Source organism: Dinoponera quadriceps, unplaced genomic scaffold (assembly GCF_001313825.1).
Source record: "Dinoponera quadriceps isolate SergipeBrazil2010 unplaced genomic scaffold, ASM131382v1 scaffold566, whole genome shotgun sequence".
NCBI classification, from domain to species: Eukaryota; Metazoa; Arthropoda; class Insecta; order Hymenoptera; family Formicidae; genus Dinoponera; species Dinoponera quadriceps.
In genome coordinates this window covers 1,684,801-1,701,447 of record NW_014555972.1, presented here as the reverse complement: position 1 = coordinate 1,701,447, position 16,647 = coordinate 1,684,801, and the positions used below count along the sequence as shown (strand labels likewise).

At 40.8% G+C, this 16,647-nt stretch overlaps 1 protein-coding gene across 3 annotated transcripts; it reads right to left on the bottom strand.

The window, feature by feature from the left end:
* Positions 1-1,825: 1,825 nt before the first annotated feature.
* On the bottom strand, positions 1,826-16,429 carry LOC106746372 (5-oxoprolinase). Of its 3 annotated transcripts, none has more exons than XM_014622933.1 (22): positions 16,217-16,429; positions 14,821-15,011; positions 14,082-14,267; positions 13,680-13,918; positions 13,318-13,480; positions 13,118-13,203; positions 11,991-12,192; positions 11,316-11,576; positions 11,037-11,162; positions 10,459-10,660; positions 9,896-10,118; positions 9,656-9,794; positions 8,967-9,247; positions 8,604-8,864; positions 8,197-8,302; positions 7,964-8,131; positions 7,503-7,747; positions 7,017-7,128; positions 6,715-6,939; positions 6,127-6,308; positions 5,755-5,914; positions 1,826-2,613 (listed from the first exon to the last, which is right to left on the bottom strand). In XM_014622933.1, the coding sequence occupies exons 2-22, from the start codon at positions 14,989-14,991 to the stop codon at positions 2,470-2,472; spliced, it is 3,882 nt and encodes a 1,293-aa protein (XP_014478419.1). In that variant the 5' UTR covers positions 14,992-15,011; positions 16,217-16,429; the 3' UTR covers positions 1,826-2,469. The 3 variants fall into 3 exon arrangements, with proteins under 3 accessions (XP_014478419.1, XP_014478418.1, XP_014478420.1); XM_014622932.1 differs by having other exon boundaries at positions 16,221-16,429; XM_014622934.1 differs by having other exon boundaries at positions 16,362-16,428.
* Positions 16,430-16,647: the final 218 nt, after the last annotated feature.

The following is a 16,647-nucleotide window of genomic DNA, read 5'->3' as shown; positions in this document are numbered from 1 at the left end:
GGGGGGGGGGGGGAGAAACAGGAAAACCGACGTGCCATTTCGTTTTTAGGCTCTGAAGCCCCGTTGAAGGTGTAAACTTAAAATTTATGTACGTTAGGTGGAAGCCAGTAACGTTTCTCTACCAACATATATGATAGTCTTATGAAAATGTTTACATATTCCCTTGCAAGTAAATATGTTTTTATGATATCTGAGGATCGACGCTTCCAGAAACAAGGCCGTACCCAAACCAACACACCCATAATACATAGGAAATTATAAAATAATAAAATAAAAATGCTGACATTATTTTGTATATTTATTATGTGTCCTTATATGTTATCTTTAATCGTACATCTTTCTCCGTATAATTAAATATAAGCGACGTGTCAACTGCGTAACCCACTCGAAGATAGAGTCGGATGTCACGGAAGGTCGAGAACACCGGACGAAACCCGCTCCTCCGATAACCGATGGCTGAGAACGCGCTTAGCAGGACCGCGAAAATGCAGGCTTCGAAGGCGGGAAGAACCGAGAACACTCGGTAGAGCGAGAGAGTATCTTCGCCCACGAAGAGGATGGGAAAATGGTAATCGAGAATACTTGGCAGAGACCAACAATATCTTTTGGTCTCCGGGGCGTCGTGGCTATCTTGTTTGGAAGGCAGCCGCGACGTGAGTAACTCGTTAGCTCGCTGTGACCGACTTATACAGCTAGCGCGCAGCTGTTTGCAGTGGCGCCGCGCGCGGTTTGCTCGGAAAGTTTAATGCGGTGTCAAGCACTGTGATCGGCCCGACTGGCCCGACTGGCCGGTTAGCCCGTGTGGTAACGATGCGTAACATTTGCACGGTTACAATATAACTTATAAAAAACTACTTATAAACTCCAAGTTATAAAAACTACTAACTTATGATAGAAAAAATGGAAATTGATAGGGAAATATTAAATCTTACGTAATCTGCGCATAAATTACACGTTTTAAAAATGCAACTTAACATACTGGAAAAATTCTATCCTCGAAGTAAGGGAATTGTATACTAATGCCATTTCAAATATTTAAGTTCACCTTGAGTTTTCATGAAAAAAGAAACTTTGTTTTTCTTTATTTCAAGTTGCAGCTTACATAAATATCCCTCGTTTCTTTCTTAAACTGTCGGAATCGTCCCAAAAATCGTGCGGGCCGTTACACTGAATGTAGAAAGAGAGAGTGAGAGAGATTTAGATTAAAAATGAATTACGAATGTGTTATATAATGAATCTTGTTATATTTTAAACAGACCTTAATTATGGTACGTCCAAATCAGGCAATTATAGCGTAACGTACCGAATTGTTAGCAATTCATAGTGTTATTAGTTTCCCTTCATTATTTTCGAATCGAAATACGCTTTTCAGCATCTTTCTGTTCTTCAATTGCGGCTAAAAACAGCTTCCTGCCAATCAAATTATCGGTGCATCAACTTAAACAACGTTTGGTGGAAATGCAATCATAATCCTGCCGCTATGTAGGTCAGCACGATGACATTTCGGCCTATAATTACCCTTGCCGGAAATGAAACGACGGCCATCTTGCTCCTGTCGCAAATCGAACGGACCAGTAAATCGAGGAAATTAACCGCAGTAAATTTAATTCCTCTGGAGATTGACGATTTCTCGAAGACATCAATTGACGGTTGAAAGTGACTGTCAGAGGCGCAACTGGGTAATAAAAATTCAATGATAAAATATCGCAACAAATTAAGAAGAAAATCTTAAAAATTTCAAGAATAGGTTGCGGTAATTCATAAAAAAGTGGAATGGACGAACAACTTTGTTGAATATTTGAAACATATATTTTCAACAATCCTATAAGTCTCCTGTATATCAGTACAAATATAACAATAATCTAACAGAAACATAACATCAATAAAATGTTACAAATCAACTTTTTTTGGCGATAAAACAGTTTCTACATATAATCATATACAATACATATATAACTGTTTACTGTAACTGTTTATAGTGCGCAGTTATACGTAAAATTTTATCCAATATTATTATATTTCAAATATAATAAGCCATTGTATGATTAAATGATCTATTTATATCGCAAATAAAAATATACTTTATCATAACCATTTGTAGCACACGAGTGTATATTTATTTTATATTTTTTATTTTATATTTATATATATTTTCACGAGTTTAAGGATGTCATGCATTTCATTGCTTTGAAAAACTCGAACGTGTTATGCATTACACACAAGATTCAATTGAAATATATCGTTTCGATTCTTTTCCTTCTTTTATATCTCTATCTTTTATATCTATCTATCGAAATATTTATCGGCGCAAAATCCATGTCACCAGTACAATAATAATGCGCCATACAATGGAAATTTATTAGAGCGATGCGACGTAGCTCACTGCGAAGGCTACAGCTGTGACGCCTTTCCGGAATGTGTCTTCCACACCACAATTCATCGCGCTCGCGGCAGTAACTGCGAGCCTTCCTAGACGGATTCCTGGGCCTTCCGGTACTCAAAAACACTTCCGCGCTCCGCGAAGTTATGTGAGCCTCTGTTACGAGTCGCCAACGTATTTGTGCCAGGCACGCCGTAACCACCGCCGCCTGGACTTTCCAAAATAAATCTGTCCTGTAAAGAAATCACGACAGATCTTTAAAAAGAAAACCACAAAATACACTCTTAATATTAATCAATGAAATGACGAATGCTGATTGACAGACTTGATTAATAAAGCGCAATTTATATTTTAGGAAAAATGTACGTCTCCTTTTCATAAAACTATGTATCCTTTTATATATATATATATATAATGTTTACTGTAACTGTTTATAATGCGCAGTTATACGTAAAATTTTATCCAATATTATTATATTTAAAATTTAATAAACAATTATATGATTAAATCATCTATTTATATCGCAAATAAAAATATACTTTGTCATAACTATTTGTAGCACACGAGTGTATATTTATTTTATATTTTTTTATTTTATATTTATATATATTTTCACGAGTTTAAGGATGTCATGCATTTCATTGCCTTGAAAAACTCGAACGTGTTACCATTAAATTACATGTTCGTAGTTAAATATAATAATTAATTTAATAGTTAAATACATTGAGAAGTGATGACTACGAGGATGGCTCGCATGCTGTCGCACCGCACCGAGGTTTTTACACGTGTGTGCAGAGCGTGTGCGGCTACGTGCATCCCAACTTTTGGCCAAACCACCGAAAACTGTCCCATCGAAACTTCAACGCAATACCGTGTCGCAAAATAACGTCGTCCAAATTTTTGGAAAATTGCGTTCGCGCCCGCCGCAAAATCGCATCGCATATTAATGGGGATTTATCGTGAAAATCGCACGGCCGTCGGGACCAAGTATGTCAATCGTGTTACCCTTCAGAGGCTTCCAGAAATTATATTTACTGGAAAATTCACGTAATAACGCGCAATCTTTCGCCGTTTTGACAAGCTCATCGTGTTAAACGCGAATGTGAGAAAGAAGAAACCTCGGTGAGCCTCTGGCGATACCGAAGAAATATTATTTGTCGGGAAATCCCGCGGACCTTTCTCTTCGTTTGGCACTGCACACAGAACAGTCTGCGGGGAGAAAACGCCTTTCCCGCGATACATTTTTAAATATAATCTCCTTAAGACTCTCTCCATTATCCAGCCGGAGTGAATTATGCATCAAACCACTTTTCAGCGGAATGCATAAATCAGCTAGGCGAGGAACACCTTCCCGTGACAAAGGCCTTAAACGCGAGGCGCCGTTCATCGCTTTGAGTGCGAGAAAAGGCGAGAAATTTCCCCGCCAACCGTGAATTCGTTTCGCCCCGACGCAACGATATACCGGCGAGATTAAATTAAGAGCCCGACGAGAGCGGTATCGCTCTATCCTCCCGGCCGTCGCCGTCGACTCCGCGGACTTTCCAAAAGGAAACTGCGGCACTAACGAAAGGAGCAAAGGCGCCGGGGGATTCCGGTGCGTACACCTGCACGGTAATAACGGTGTAATCCTTTCGGAGCTCGCGCTAACTGCTGCACAATATTCGAGATGCGCATCCGCCTCAGGCTCTCTCTCTCTCTCTCGTGCTCCGGTAACTTCGAAAAGAAATTTTGTGTTGGCAGATGTACACACAGTTATACAGTTTCCATCTCGCCTCCCTTCCTCGCGCGCTACCTATCACATTTCTCCCATCTCTCCCCGACTCGTCTCGTATTTTTTATCTCGCTCGAAGGGGCAAGCACTATGGACCCGGACGGAAGCCGCAAGTCTTCCCGTCCAAGGTCCCGTTTTCTCTTAATACAGACGGAACTGAAGCTTAGATCCGAGCTTGAAAGGCCGAGGCATTCGTGGCTTTTTCAGGTATCCACTAGCTATAATATGCAATTGGTGGATGCGTCGAGCGTTAGGGATGGGCATTGATGATAAATACCATCAGGTAACGTCAAGTAAAGACGACGATGCTGTCTCATGTGAGAATCGCGCACATTCGAACAGTACTAGAGACTGAGGGGGAGGTAATAATTCACTGCACTGAAATACGGATTTACGATATTAACGCACGATGATCTATAAATATATATAAATAGATATTTCTTGGTGAAAATTCAGTTTTTTGCCAAATTTCACTACAACTACACGAGATAAATGCTCTCTAGTTGTAGTATTAACAATTGTACGGTAACAATAATCATTACTGGGAATCGATAGTTTTTTTTGTGTTTTCGCAATGTTAAAAATCGACACAGTTACAGTGTCTTTCGGATTTTAGCTCGAGTTTTTATCATTTCAGTATCTAATTAGTATCTAATACTATGTTCACTAAAAATCGGTAGTGAGCCAGCACCTCTCCAGCAGTTGTTCCTTACATGAGGTGTCACTTCACTCCCATTCTCCGAGGCATCTTCAAATGAGGAAGCTTAATAAAAAAAACGTATTCAAAGGACCGAGCGACTTCGAACTACACAATGTTAATCTCGTAAAATTCCTCTCATGAGAAAGTTTCCGCTCCGTATTCAGTGTCCGTCTTAAGGTCACGAGTGATATATCGGGATTTTGTCGCTCGAACCAGCGCGAAGAACTTGAAGCGCGGCGTTTTCACGAGGAACTTAAAACGCGATTATTATCTCATAACTCCCCACACAAGGACGTGAAGGAAATCACTTTACTCTTTGCTGCGCGACTACGCATCCGGCGCGGCAGACAGCGGATCGCGTATCTACTGTAATAAAATCTTTATGACCCCGCGTAAAACCATGGAAAATTTCTCCACCATTCCATCTTCGCCTCTGCCTATTCCTTACTATTCGGCTGCGCCGCTTTATTTTTACGCGATTACACCCGTGCGAAAAAGCGAGTCGCAACGACCCACCCATTCGTCACTCACGAATTATCCCTCATGAAAAGTCAAGAGTCCTTTCAGACCCTCCGCACGCTCCCGAATAATCAACACTCGTTTCCATAGACAAATTTCGAATTTCTTCCCGGATTATCCTTCGCAACGAAATTCGTCAAGACTCCTTTCTCCGATTATCGACAAACAACACTTTGAATTTCTCCCGATTCTTCACACACCTCACGTAATCGAACTCCGATTTTACAACAAACCGTTAACGACGTAATTTATTCGCTATGACAAAGTAGTATACGTTATGTCGCAAATAAAATAACTGCGTTATCTTGCGCTTCCTTCTTTATCCTCTTATTGACCGATTTTACAAAAGCATAGTGAGAGAGAGATATTGGAAATATTTCTCACCCCTGCGTATACCGGAACTGCGGTCTTCGGGCCCAAGTTGATCTTTCTACCATCAGCTCGCACCAAAGTGTTACGACCGCGTTCTCCCGGCATGCCGCCGTTAAGCCCAGGTGGACTGTTCACCCTCCGCTCGGTTAACACGGACAAGGTCATCGGAGCCCTGTCAACAACACGCATTCAACAAGATCTACGAACGGAAGAAACCCTTCAGCGACGATTATCGTCGCTTTGTTCCGCGAATTTGAGATTCTAATTTAAGAAAAAAATTACGCACATACATAGGTGTAACATATGCAAAGTATTGCCATCTGCATACAAAGCAGTACGCCGGGTTAGCTGCAGACTTCGTCGTGGAATTGGTGTGTGAATTACCTGAAAGTCATTTCGCGCACAACACCGTCGCCGCCGCGATACATCCCGTTGCCGCCACTTCCGGACCTGAGCGAGAACTTGTCGAGCACAATCGGATAACGTAGCTCCAGTATTTCGGGATCGGTGATCCGCGTGTTGGTCATGTGGGTGTGAACGCCACTTCTGCCGTCCCAAGTCGGCCCCTGCGCAAACGTACTCGTTGCCTCAGAATAAAGAACTCGCGACGGTGAAAGTAATATCTCTCGAACACCGTAAGATTGAGCGCTTCACTCAAGCTTAGAGCTGATTCCGACTCTGTACGAGTGAATATTTCAATCGACTTTTAAATTAATTCGTTCCGGCGACCATGTGGAATACGTTAGATTCGCTCGTCGGTTTCGAGTGAAAATATTCGCTCGACGGATTCAAAACGGGGAATTCACCCGGTACGAATGAAAATCCATTCCAAGTGACTCGCTGACTCGCTCTACTTTTCTAGTGAAATTCTACCTCGAAAGATTTAAAGAATCAAGAGTAAAGAATCGCTTCGTGAAACTCGGGGGGTGTGTTATTGCATATGTTATTCGAGAAGATCCGTAATAATCTTACCGCTCCGCTACCACCAGCAACCGTCTCGTAATAACCCCATTCCTCGGTGCCGAGGGTTACGTTGTTCATGCAACCCTGTGAAGCCGCGCAAGCTTCGAAGGCTTTCAGGACGACGTCGACGATTCGCTGAGACGTCAAGACGTTCCCGCCGACTACCGCGGCTTCCTCCGAGGGATCGAGCAACGATCCCTTCGGGATCATTATCTTCACGGGCTTCAAACATCCCTGTCAGCGCAGAAAAGGAGATCGGGTTTCTCGAATTTCTCGTCAAATCTCCCCGAGGACGTTCGTTGCGACGTTACCTGGTTTAACGGTATGTTCCGACCGACGATGCACCTCAGGCAGTAGATCAACGCGGAGAAAGTAATGGCGCGTGGCGCGTTGCAGTTACCCCAAACCTCGTAACCAGTCCCGCTACGGATAATATCAAATGATATGAAACGGATTGTGTTACAAGTTGCTACGCTAATTGGTGCGAAATCTTGCGGGACCGAATTTCCGAAAGTTACACTAATTTACCCTAACAACATATAGTCGGTGCAGAATATTTGATTTATTTTTACAAGTGACACGCCTAAAAATAGCAAGAAAATTTTTCAAGCTCGTTGTTTACGCGATGATCATCCAAATTAAAAACGATCAAGGCTATTCGGAGACCTCGAGTTTTAAAAACCCTTTTCTTTTAGCTTTGTACTTCATATTATATATAAATATATGAAATAGAAACTACGAACTTTCAATCTGTATTAAATAGACTTTAACGAGATGCATCCCGAAATTCCCATTACCTGAAATTACAAATCGCTTCGCCTTCGTTGATATCAATGTCCACACGCAATCTGATCGGACTGCCGTCGTCGAGATAATCGACAGCGCTGATGCTGGTATTTCCAGTTTCTCGTAGAACTTTCGTGCCCACCGATTTCAGCATTTCTCGAACGGCAACTTCCGCGTTACGTTGTATGTGACCCATGTATGCCTGAACTACTTCAAGCGTATATATGTCGATCAGATCGTACACCAGTTGCGAGCCCTTAAATAAAAGAAGAAAATAAATTCCTTTTATTTGTTTCCTTTATGAATTTTTATTATCATCATTGGCCCCCCTTATTTATCTACCTTACGCGAACAAATAGTCTTATAACGTGAAAGTCTCGTTACTGAGAGTCCGAGATAAATTAATGATCTACACGGTATGTAAGAGAAAAACAATCCCGACATGTACGAATATTGTATACAAGTATCGTACTTTTTGATTCGCCGCGATTTGGGCTTTGAGATCGCTGAGATTGTCCGACAAGTTTCTGGTACCGGAACTTCCCGGTAGTTTGCCCGGCGCCATCAAAGCTTCCGTCAGTTCCTTCTCACGGAAGACTCCTTTGTGTACCAGCAGGAAACTTTTGAAAGAAGCGCCCTCCTATCAAAAGTACAATTTTCATACATAATCGTCCTCAAATTTACCCAACCATAGTATTCTCGTACCTGAAGTAGCGTCGTAGAGTGCGGTGGCATTGAACCGGGAGTGATACCGCCGATATCAGCGTGATGACCTCTGCTGGCCACGAAGAATACCGGCTCAGGTATATCCCTGAATACAAAAAGAATTCACGTCGAGATACTAATTAAAAATTTCATAAACACGAAGGAACCAGTAATTCTACAGATTTTATCTTAATGCTATCTTGAACAGCCTGTTGTGATATTAAAACGGGCAAAACAGAAATTTCAGATATCGTCCGAATCAAAGGGGGAGTAAATTATATTATTAGAACTGAAATCGCGAGCCTGTTTTATCGTCTCAGCTCCTATTGTGTTGCAGAATCAAAGGTTTATCACAGGGCCTAGATTTTGACTCGGGGAAATACGCAACGTGCAAAGGATGCGCGTACTTGTAAAATACCGGCGTGATGACCGTCAAATCCGGCAGATGGGAGCCGCCGGCTAACGGATGGTTCGAGAGAATAATGTCTCCTCGTTCGAAATGTCCCTCGAACGCTTTTATCTGGTACTGCACGGTCTCCTGCATGGCTCCCAAGTGCACCGGAATGTGGGGTGCGTTCGAGACGAGACCGCCGTCGGGGCCGAAAACCGCGCACGAAAAATCCAGTCGTTCCTTTATGTTCGTAGAGATCGAAGTTCTTTGAAGTATTCTGCCGAGTCGGAAACACGCGAGCGTTTGAATCTCGGGGTCTCGATAAGCGTGCAAAAAAGCGTCATCTTGATTCGCTGGGAAAATTCTTCGGCGTACGTACCGGCCCATTTGCTCGGCGATGCTCATGAAACGGTGGGAAAAAATACTGAGCTGGATGGCGTCGAGATCGGTGGTGATATTCGTCGTTCGATGACACTGCCCGATTACGATCCGCACGTCTCCGCGATTAGTAATTACAGCGGTGCAATCCGGCTCCACTAAAATTGTGCTCAGGCTGTCCATGATAATGGCGGGACCTTGTATATTCTGTCCGGCCCACAAGGAACTTAAGTGATAAACCATCGACTGCCGATAACCACCCTCGAAGTATACCATGGTGGTCTGGAAAACATCAAAATGATTCTTACTCGGGGAACAGTACGCAATAAAAAATTGTCTGTTAATAACTGTCTAAATTTTGCGTTATTTTAACATAGGGAACGTGTTTAAAAGTCACGTATGTAACTTTTATGACTTTCAAATTAGCGTATTTAAATTTCACTGGGTTTCATTTAATTTCAACTGGTTGATTTAAAATTTAACTTTAACACATTTAACATTTTTTATGCAAGTTAAAGTAATTCGTCACGATATTGAAATCGTGGGGGCTATTTGTAACATAAAGTAAGAAAAATCAGAAATAATGCCGGTGGAATTCTTTCGTTTCTTTGCTTCTTTGAGAATCTAAGTGCCTTCGGCGAGAATCTGCTTGATAACTGTTTCATCCACCACCTGGATCCACCGTCTAACCTTATCGAATTTTGGCGGTTGGGAAGACGTGGGTAACACAGGATCCTCGGAAATTTCAGTTTTACCGACTCCTCGAACTCTCACGTCGTTCACCAAGACCTTGCGTTCCGGCATGGTGAAGCCGAACTCGGTCTGATACCTTCGTTAAGATAAAGTTTACGAGTGAATAATTAATCATTATAGTGAACGAAAGCGTTTTTGAGTTGAGCAGTTGGTGTTTCTGCGACGTTGGAAACTCACCTTCTGAGAAATGAAGCAAGAAAGTCTCCGTGTCGGGGGAATTTCTTTTCCTCTCGGTCTGCGTTAACAGGAACGCACATTAAAGCGCAATCGGTCCCCTGGTAACGTAAGTGCAAAAACGGTTGCGTTTCTATCCGATCGTCCGTGAATCCTTGGGCGCGCAATCTGCTCTTGACTTTCGCCTGCATCTCGTCAATGCGGTCATCCAAGCGATCGAAGCTCTCTGCGAGCAAATAACACGCAAAATACATAGTCATATTGGCAAACGATATGCAAGGTGTTCCAGATCAATATGGACAAACTTAGTGAGAACGAACATTAAGAATAACATTAAGGTTAACAAAAGGTTCTTCTAACATTTTGTAAACAATACGCAAAATTTCGAATTATTGAAAATGCTCATGCGTAGAGGCTTCTTGAATTAATTTGACTCAAAAATTTGCTTGTTATTTGCAGAACAGTACACGCAGTATGTCTCGTGCTATCTGAGTAGGAATATACGTGAAGAAAACAATATGTAAGAAACGAAAAGGGAGAGTTCTATCGTCAGTTAGAAATGATACCTTCCTCGTAAACTTCGGCGCTTGGCTCTTGGACCTCCTCGACTACGTCCGCCAATGCCATACCATAAGCTGACAAGATACCGGCGTACTTATGAATGAAAACTTGGCCCATGCCCAACGATCGCGCGATTGCACACGCATGTTGACCCCCGGCGCCACCGAAACACGCCAGAACGTGACGAGAAGTGTCGTAACCTTTCGCCTGTTCCAATCGAAAATATACATAAGAACGTCGAAGAGGCTGACGTTGCATCACTGCGTTACGAATATAAATTCATTCCTGAAAAAACTACATGGAATCACAATCTCGTATCTAGAATTTCTTTTTAAGGGGCTTTTACCTTCGTAAATGCCACTGACAGACTTTATGCCTTTCTGTTCATTCTTTCCGAACCCGGCAATCCGACGAGCCGAGAAACCGCTCCCGACGCGACATTAAGCATCTTAATTTCGCACTCGACGACCGACCGCGACCGAGTCGGACGTTAACTCGAAAGCCAAATCAACCTATTTATCCAAAGGCTTGATAAGCGAGATTATGTGATTTCGTATAGCTTCAATAAGCTATCCAACAATACCTGAGTCAAGGCACGAATCGGACGACACATGGTCTCGTTCGCGACCTTGACGAACCCCATAGCCACCTCTTCGAGAGTCATCTTCTCCTTGGAATTTTCTCCGTTTTTACTCAAAAACCCGTTGATCTGCAACATAGACATTTTATTTCGTAAGTTTAAAATGGCATTCAGATTATCGAAAATTTGATGACAAATAAAAGACTATTTAGCGTGAGAAGATTTCCAGCAATACAGAAGCCATCGGACTCTGACTCCGTCGTTCCACATCGGGGCAATTACCTCGTTCGTGAGCTCCTCAAACGCCGTTATCGTGCAACGTTTATCGAGCGGCTCGTTCTCGTCGGGCCCAAAAATTTGAGGGAAATATTCGGGCAGCAGACGGCCCAGCGCGAGATTCGCGTCTGTCACAGCCAGGGGGCCGCCCTTCTTGTAACACGCGGGTCCGGGATGGGCGCCCGCGCTCTCAGGCCCGACCTCGAAGAGACCCGACCTGAAGAAAAGCATCGATCCACCTCCTGCCGCAACTGTGTTGACGTCCAACTTCAACCGAATTTGGATTTTAAAAAACCGAATTCTTTTCTCCATTTTCTCTCTGCGATAAGACGCGATACCACACGAAATAAACAGTTTGGAATTTAATTTAATTGATCCGAGAATCGGAAATTCTGTTTCCTTCAACCACGTTTTGCTCGTCCATTTCAGGTGAATTCGATCAAACTGTTTTTTTCCCGTTTTTTTTTCTTCATGATGTTTCTTAATGATATTTATCGATCAAACTGTTTTTTCCCGTTTTTCTTTCTTAATGATATTTTCAAGAGCTTCTTCTGAAGAATCTGACACTTGAAGAGATCTTTTTGAAAATATTTCGGGAGACAAGCGCGTTTTGCAGATCTCCAGGCATTCGCTCGTTTTGCTAATCGTTAATAATCATCTTGAAGTCACTCGAAGTTATACCTGAGGAGCTTGTATGGTGACACCTGCTGTCGTGCTCTCGTAAACGTGCTCGTAATTTCCTCCGTAGCGGCTCACGTCGGTCGACGTGCCGCCCATGTCAAATCCGATAACCGGCATGTCAGTCTCCTTCCCGTAAGTCGTGATCGCGTATCCAACGACACCGCCAGCCGGCCCGGAGAGTATAGCGCGTGACCCGTTGAAGCTTCAGCGTAAACGAAAACAATAACCCGTTTAATACAGAGGCAGCATGACGGACTTTTCGGAAAGACTACACGGGAAAAAATTGAGTACCCAAGGCTTACATACTCTAATCGACGTGACCATTGTTTCATATATAAACAAAAATATATAATCTTACAAAAATGTAATAATCTTGAATTTCAACACTCAATATTATTATATAACTGCAATATCACGACAGTCCACTGAAGAGAGCAATATAATTATTTTGAAAATAATACATCTTATTAGGGCAATTTAAAAAATTATATCAAAAAGATGAATGCGTTGTTTTGACTAATTGTATATTTGAATCACCAATGTATGTTAATTTTTTTTTCAACAATATAAACAATATGAACGTTTTCACTTCATAATATAAATCAGATTTTATACCTGAGAGCGTCTTAAATTCATCCTCAAACGCTTTGTGCTAATTAACTCGTACAGTATCTGATAATAAACCTAACTGAAGATAATCTTAAATATAAGATCTGATTATTATAACAGACTAAGAGATAATCCGGAAGCTAAAGTTAGACTCGTGAACTATCGCTTGCCAGACGTCTACCCTTAATACTAAGTTACCCAAACCTCTACTCCGACGTACTCTCTTTCATTCTCTTCTGTAATGTTATTGCTTCAATTTTGAAATAAAGCATAGAAATATTCTTTACACTCAAATTAAGAAAATTATACCGAATAACGAGAATATTATATTTTTAGTGAAACTACGCGTGCAATTTCTTTGCATAAGCAAATTTCATCTGTTCGGTGAAATAATTATAAAAATAATTATTAAGTTATCAAATCTCAATTCAGCATTTACGTCTTCAGAATACGGATCTTCTTAAAACAAGAATGTTCTTCCTTTCCATGTATGTTCAAACAACGTGTTTATTACTCACGAATGCATAGGTGTTAGTCCGCCGTCGCTTTGCATAAATAACACATTCACGCCTTTCAAATTGTCTTTGAATCCCGAAGAGAATCCCTGAGTGGAAAATCATTTGTTACTATTGGAAGACGACAAAACACCTTTTGACTGCCATCCTCGAGATCACTCTTCGTCTAATTACAGAACGTCTAATTACAGAAATGGCATTACCTCTAGGTAACTCTTAATATGCGGCGTCAAGTAAGCATCCGCGCAGGTTGTGAAACCTCTAGGAACTATTCTAGTCATTGGCATCACTTCGTGCGAAAGGGACACGTGGGAGAAACCCGCTTTCCTCGCTAATTCGCCGACCCTGATCTCGTGATTTGCGTAACTAGATGAAAATACACAGAAACAATTATTACTAACAGAGTTTCTTTTCTGTGTGTAAATATAAACTTTTCTCATCTTCATCCAGTTGTTAATAAAATATTTTTCTTCTCCGAAGATATTCAGTGTTACTAATAGATATTGTCCCATCCTATGTAATAATGAACGACTGAAGTTCAAGTGAAGTGTAATTATCCACTGACGTGTAACTATGCGCCAGGACAACAGCGAGACTATCTATTTCCAGGCTACGGAGTTCCTCTAGATCTTTCATCAGTTGCTCCTCGTCGAGTTCTTGAGTGACGAACAAATCTTCGCCGGTGGATCCCTTGACCCTCCGCCACGACTTGTTCTCCAATTGGCACCTGCCCGTCAGAGCGGGAATCACTCTGCACTTTACTTCCACCACTTTCTTGTACAAAACCTCCGGTGTCACTATTTCCTGCGAGCATTCGACGAAAGACCATTTGAGCCGAGGCGGAAGCATCGTGCGGTCGTGTGATCGAAGTAAACTTCATGAAGGGATTAAAATGTACAGTTTGCGATATATCGAATTGCTTCGAACACGAGCGCGATCAAAGTCTGTTGAATTCAATTATACGAACCAAATCGAAAATATTTGGCCGAGCCTGATTACCGATGAATATCAGGTCCTTGAAACCCTCGTTTATCAACAACGCCATTTTCGCGCCCTTTCTCTCCAGCAATGCATTCGTGGCAACTGTCGTGCCCATCCTGATCCATCCTATCCTGGATGTATCCACCTTGTCGTCCATTTTAACACCGGTTTCCTGAAATTCACGCGTAATCGTGAATTGTCTGGCATTTTGAGAGAGACTGAGATAATTGCCCCGTACACTCAGATAGATTACAAAAATTTTTTATTTCAGGTAATCTGACCTTGAGCGCAGATATGAAGGAGACCTGAAAGTCGACTTCAAAATCTTAAATAGAAACTTCTTTTCTTTTATTCAATATTCTGGTAGCTAACATCAAGATCTTTTCATGATATTACAATAAAGTTATGAGGCTCTTTTTGATTAAATTCTCCGAGATCTGGATTAGTAAAGTTTAGATAACATTACGCAAGGTGTAATGCATAGTTGCCCGCTCCGGTTTACATTTCTTGAGATAATTATGGGACTGTAATATCGCGATTGTTGTAGCGATAATATTACACGCTGAACGATACATCATTCTACAATAATTTCAATATTATCGTTACGGTAACCACGATTTAACTCTTACAAGCACGTAATAATTTCTTTTCACTGCAACAACTGATGGCGACTTTATTATGTTGTCAACAGTTGATTACCGCATGCAATTTTATTCATAAGGTACCTGCTCGAGTATCCTGCGAATACCTTCCCTCGGTGCATCCTCGTAATTGGCTGGATCTACCGAGAGTAATTTCATGACTCGAATCTTACCACCTGAACATCTGGCGTATATGTCGGTGAACGTGCCTCCGCGGTCTATGGCAAATTCGAATTTATCGCCATTTGTGTCCATTATTCTCTGATGAGGCGATACTAATGAAAACGGAAAACAGAAATGTGTTATACGGTAGTTCTCAAGATTCGCATGAATAACATTTTGCGCGTATCTTTTCTAATTTTACATCTTATTTAATTTATTTATTTAATTATTGTATTCTACCTTATTATATGTTTCATTTATATTATATATATATGTGTGCGTGTGTGTGTGTGTCTTAAATTTCAAAATTTAATAAGACACATTTTCAACTTAAAGTTGTATTATAATGAAAATGCCAAAATTAAATCTTGTTCTTAGAAGTAAAGATATTTATATGACTATTTTCAAAGATACGGCTCCAAGGTCATGCTCTATATATCAGTCACGGAGTCTAATAACAAGCTTATTTACGTTATTCACGAAGAAGGAATTCAGTTATCAGTTGTTCTAATACGTTATATTATCTATCACACACAAATTTCAGAATTATTGACCATTTTATTTTAAAAATATATATAGTGGTGTCAAGTTCATTTAATTTATAATAATATTGGAAATATATATACGCACATATTTAAACATTTATATCTCAAATAGCAAATTATGTCTTAATGATGTCTTAATGATATCCCTAACATCAATAAGACGTCACTAGAATAGATAACATTGGAATCGCGGCTGGATCGTTTTTTATTTACTTGTAGATTCTTTTTTTTCCATTTCTTTGGATTTCCATCACTGGGAAGTCTTCTTTGTCGTAAAACATTTAAATAATATGATAAAGTTCAAAAAAATCTATTAATTACAGAAGATAATTGCAAAAGAAGAAGTGAGTCAAAAGTAATTTACATCCGTGGTTCTGTGGGAGGAAAGGAATCGCCGCAGTTCTATTGTTAAAACGTCATTTAATGTCACTTTGCTATTTGAGATATGCCTTTTTGTTATTTACGCATTTATATCTGATCAACTGATACATAAATATATTAGCATTAATAAGAAAAATAAAAAATAATAATTTCGTATTTGTAATATTGAGTACATATGTCTCTAAATCAATTTCGTTCGAAACTAACATTTATTATTTAGGTAGCAAAATAAATCTATAAGAACCCTAATTTCGCTTAATAAATGCCAAATTTATAAATGGCTCCGTTGACGCGCCACTGAAACTGTAGCATTAATGAGCGATACATTAACGCACACGTGCACAAATATCACACCCGTTATTTATACATTGATTACAAATCGCCTTACGCACTTACACGTTGTTGGGAATATTCCGCTATAGCGATAACGATTGTACAACACAGTGTTACAGCGTCTCAATATTACATAAGAACACCACAGCACGAGTATCACTGATTTTCTCGCGTGACTTTTCTCTTATTCTCGGTATCGCTTACTGTGTGTTTCTCGTGACAGCAGCTCCACCAATATTAGCTCAAGTTTTCGTGATATCAGCCTGCGAACATGGCTGCGAACTCATTATATGTGACTAAAGTCCCAAGTAAGGGTTCTCAATCGAAAACCGAAAGATCGATACGTTAACCAGTATTATTGCGTTGTGGCAAATTTTCTTCGGAATTTCCAGACAATAGGTGAACTATAGTTGTTTCCTCCCAACCAAAAGAAAAGAGAGAAAGAAACGATTGAATGAAGAAAGAACTCGGTAATTGAAGAGATAGCAAA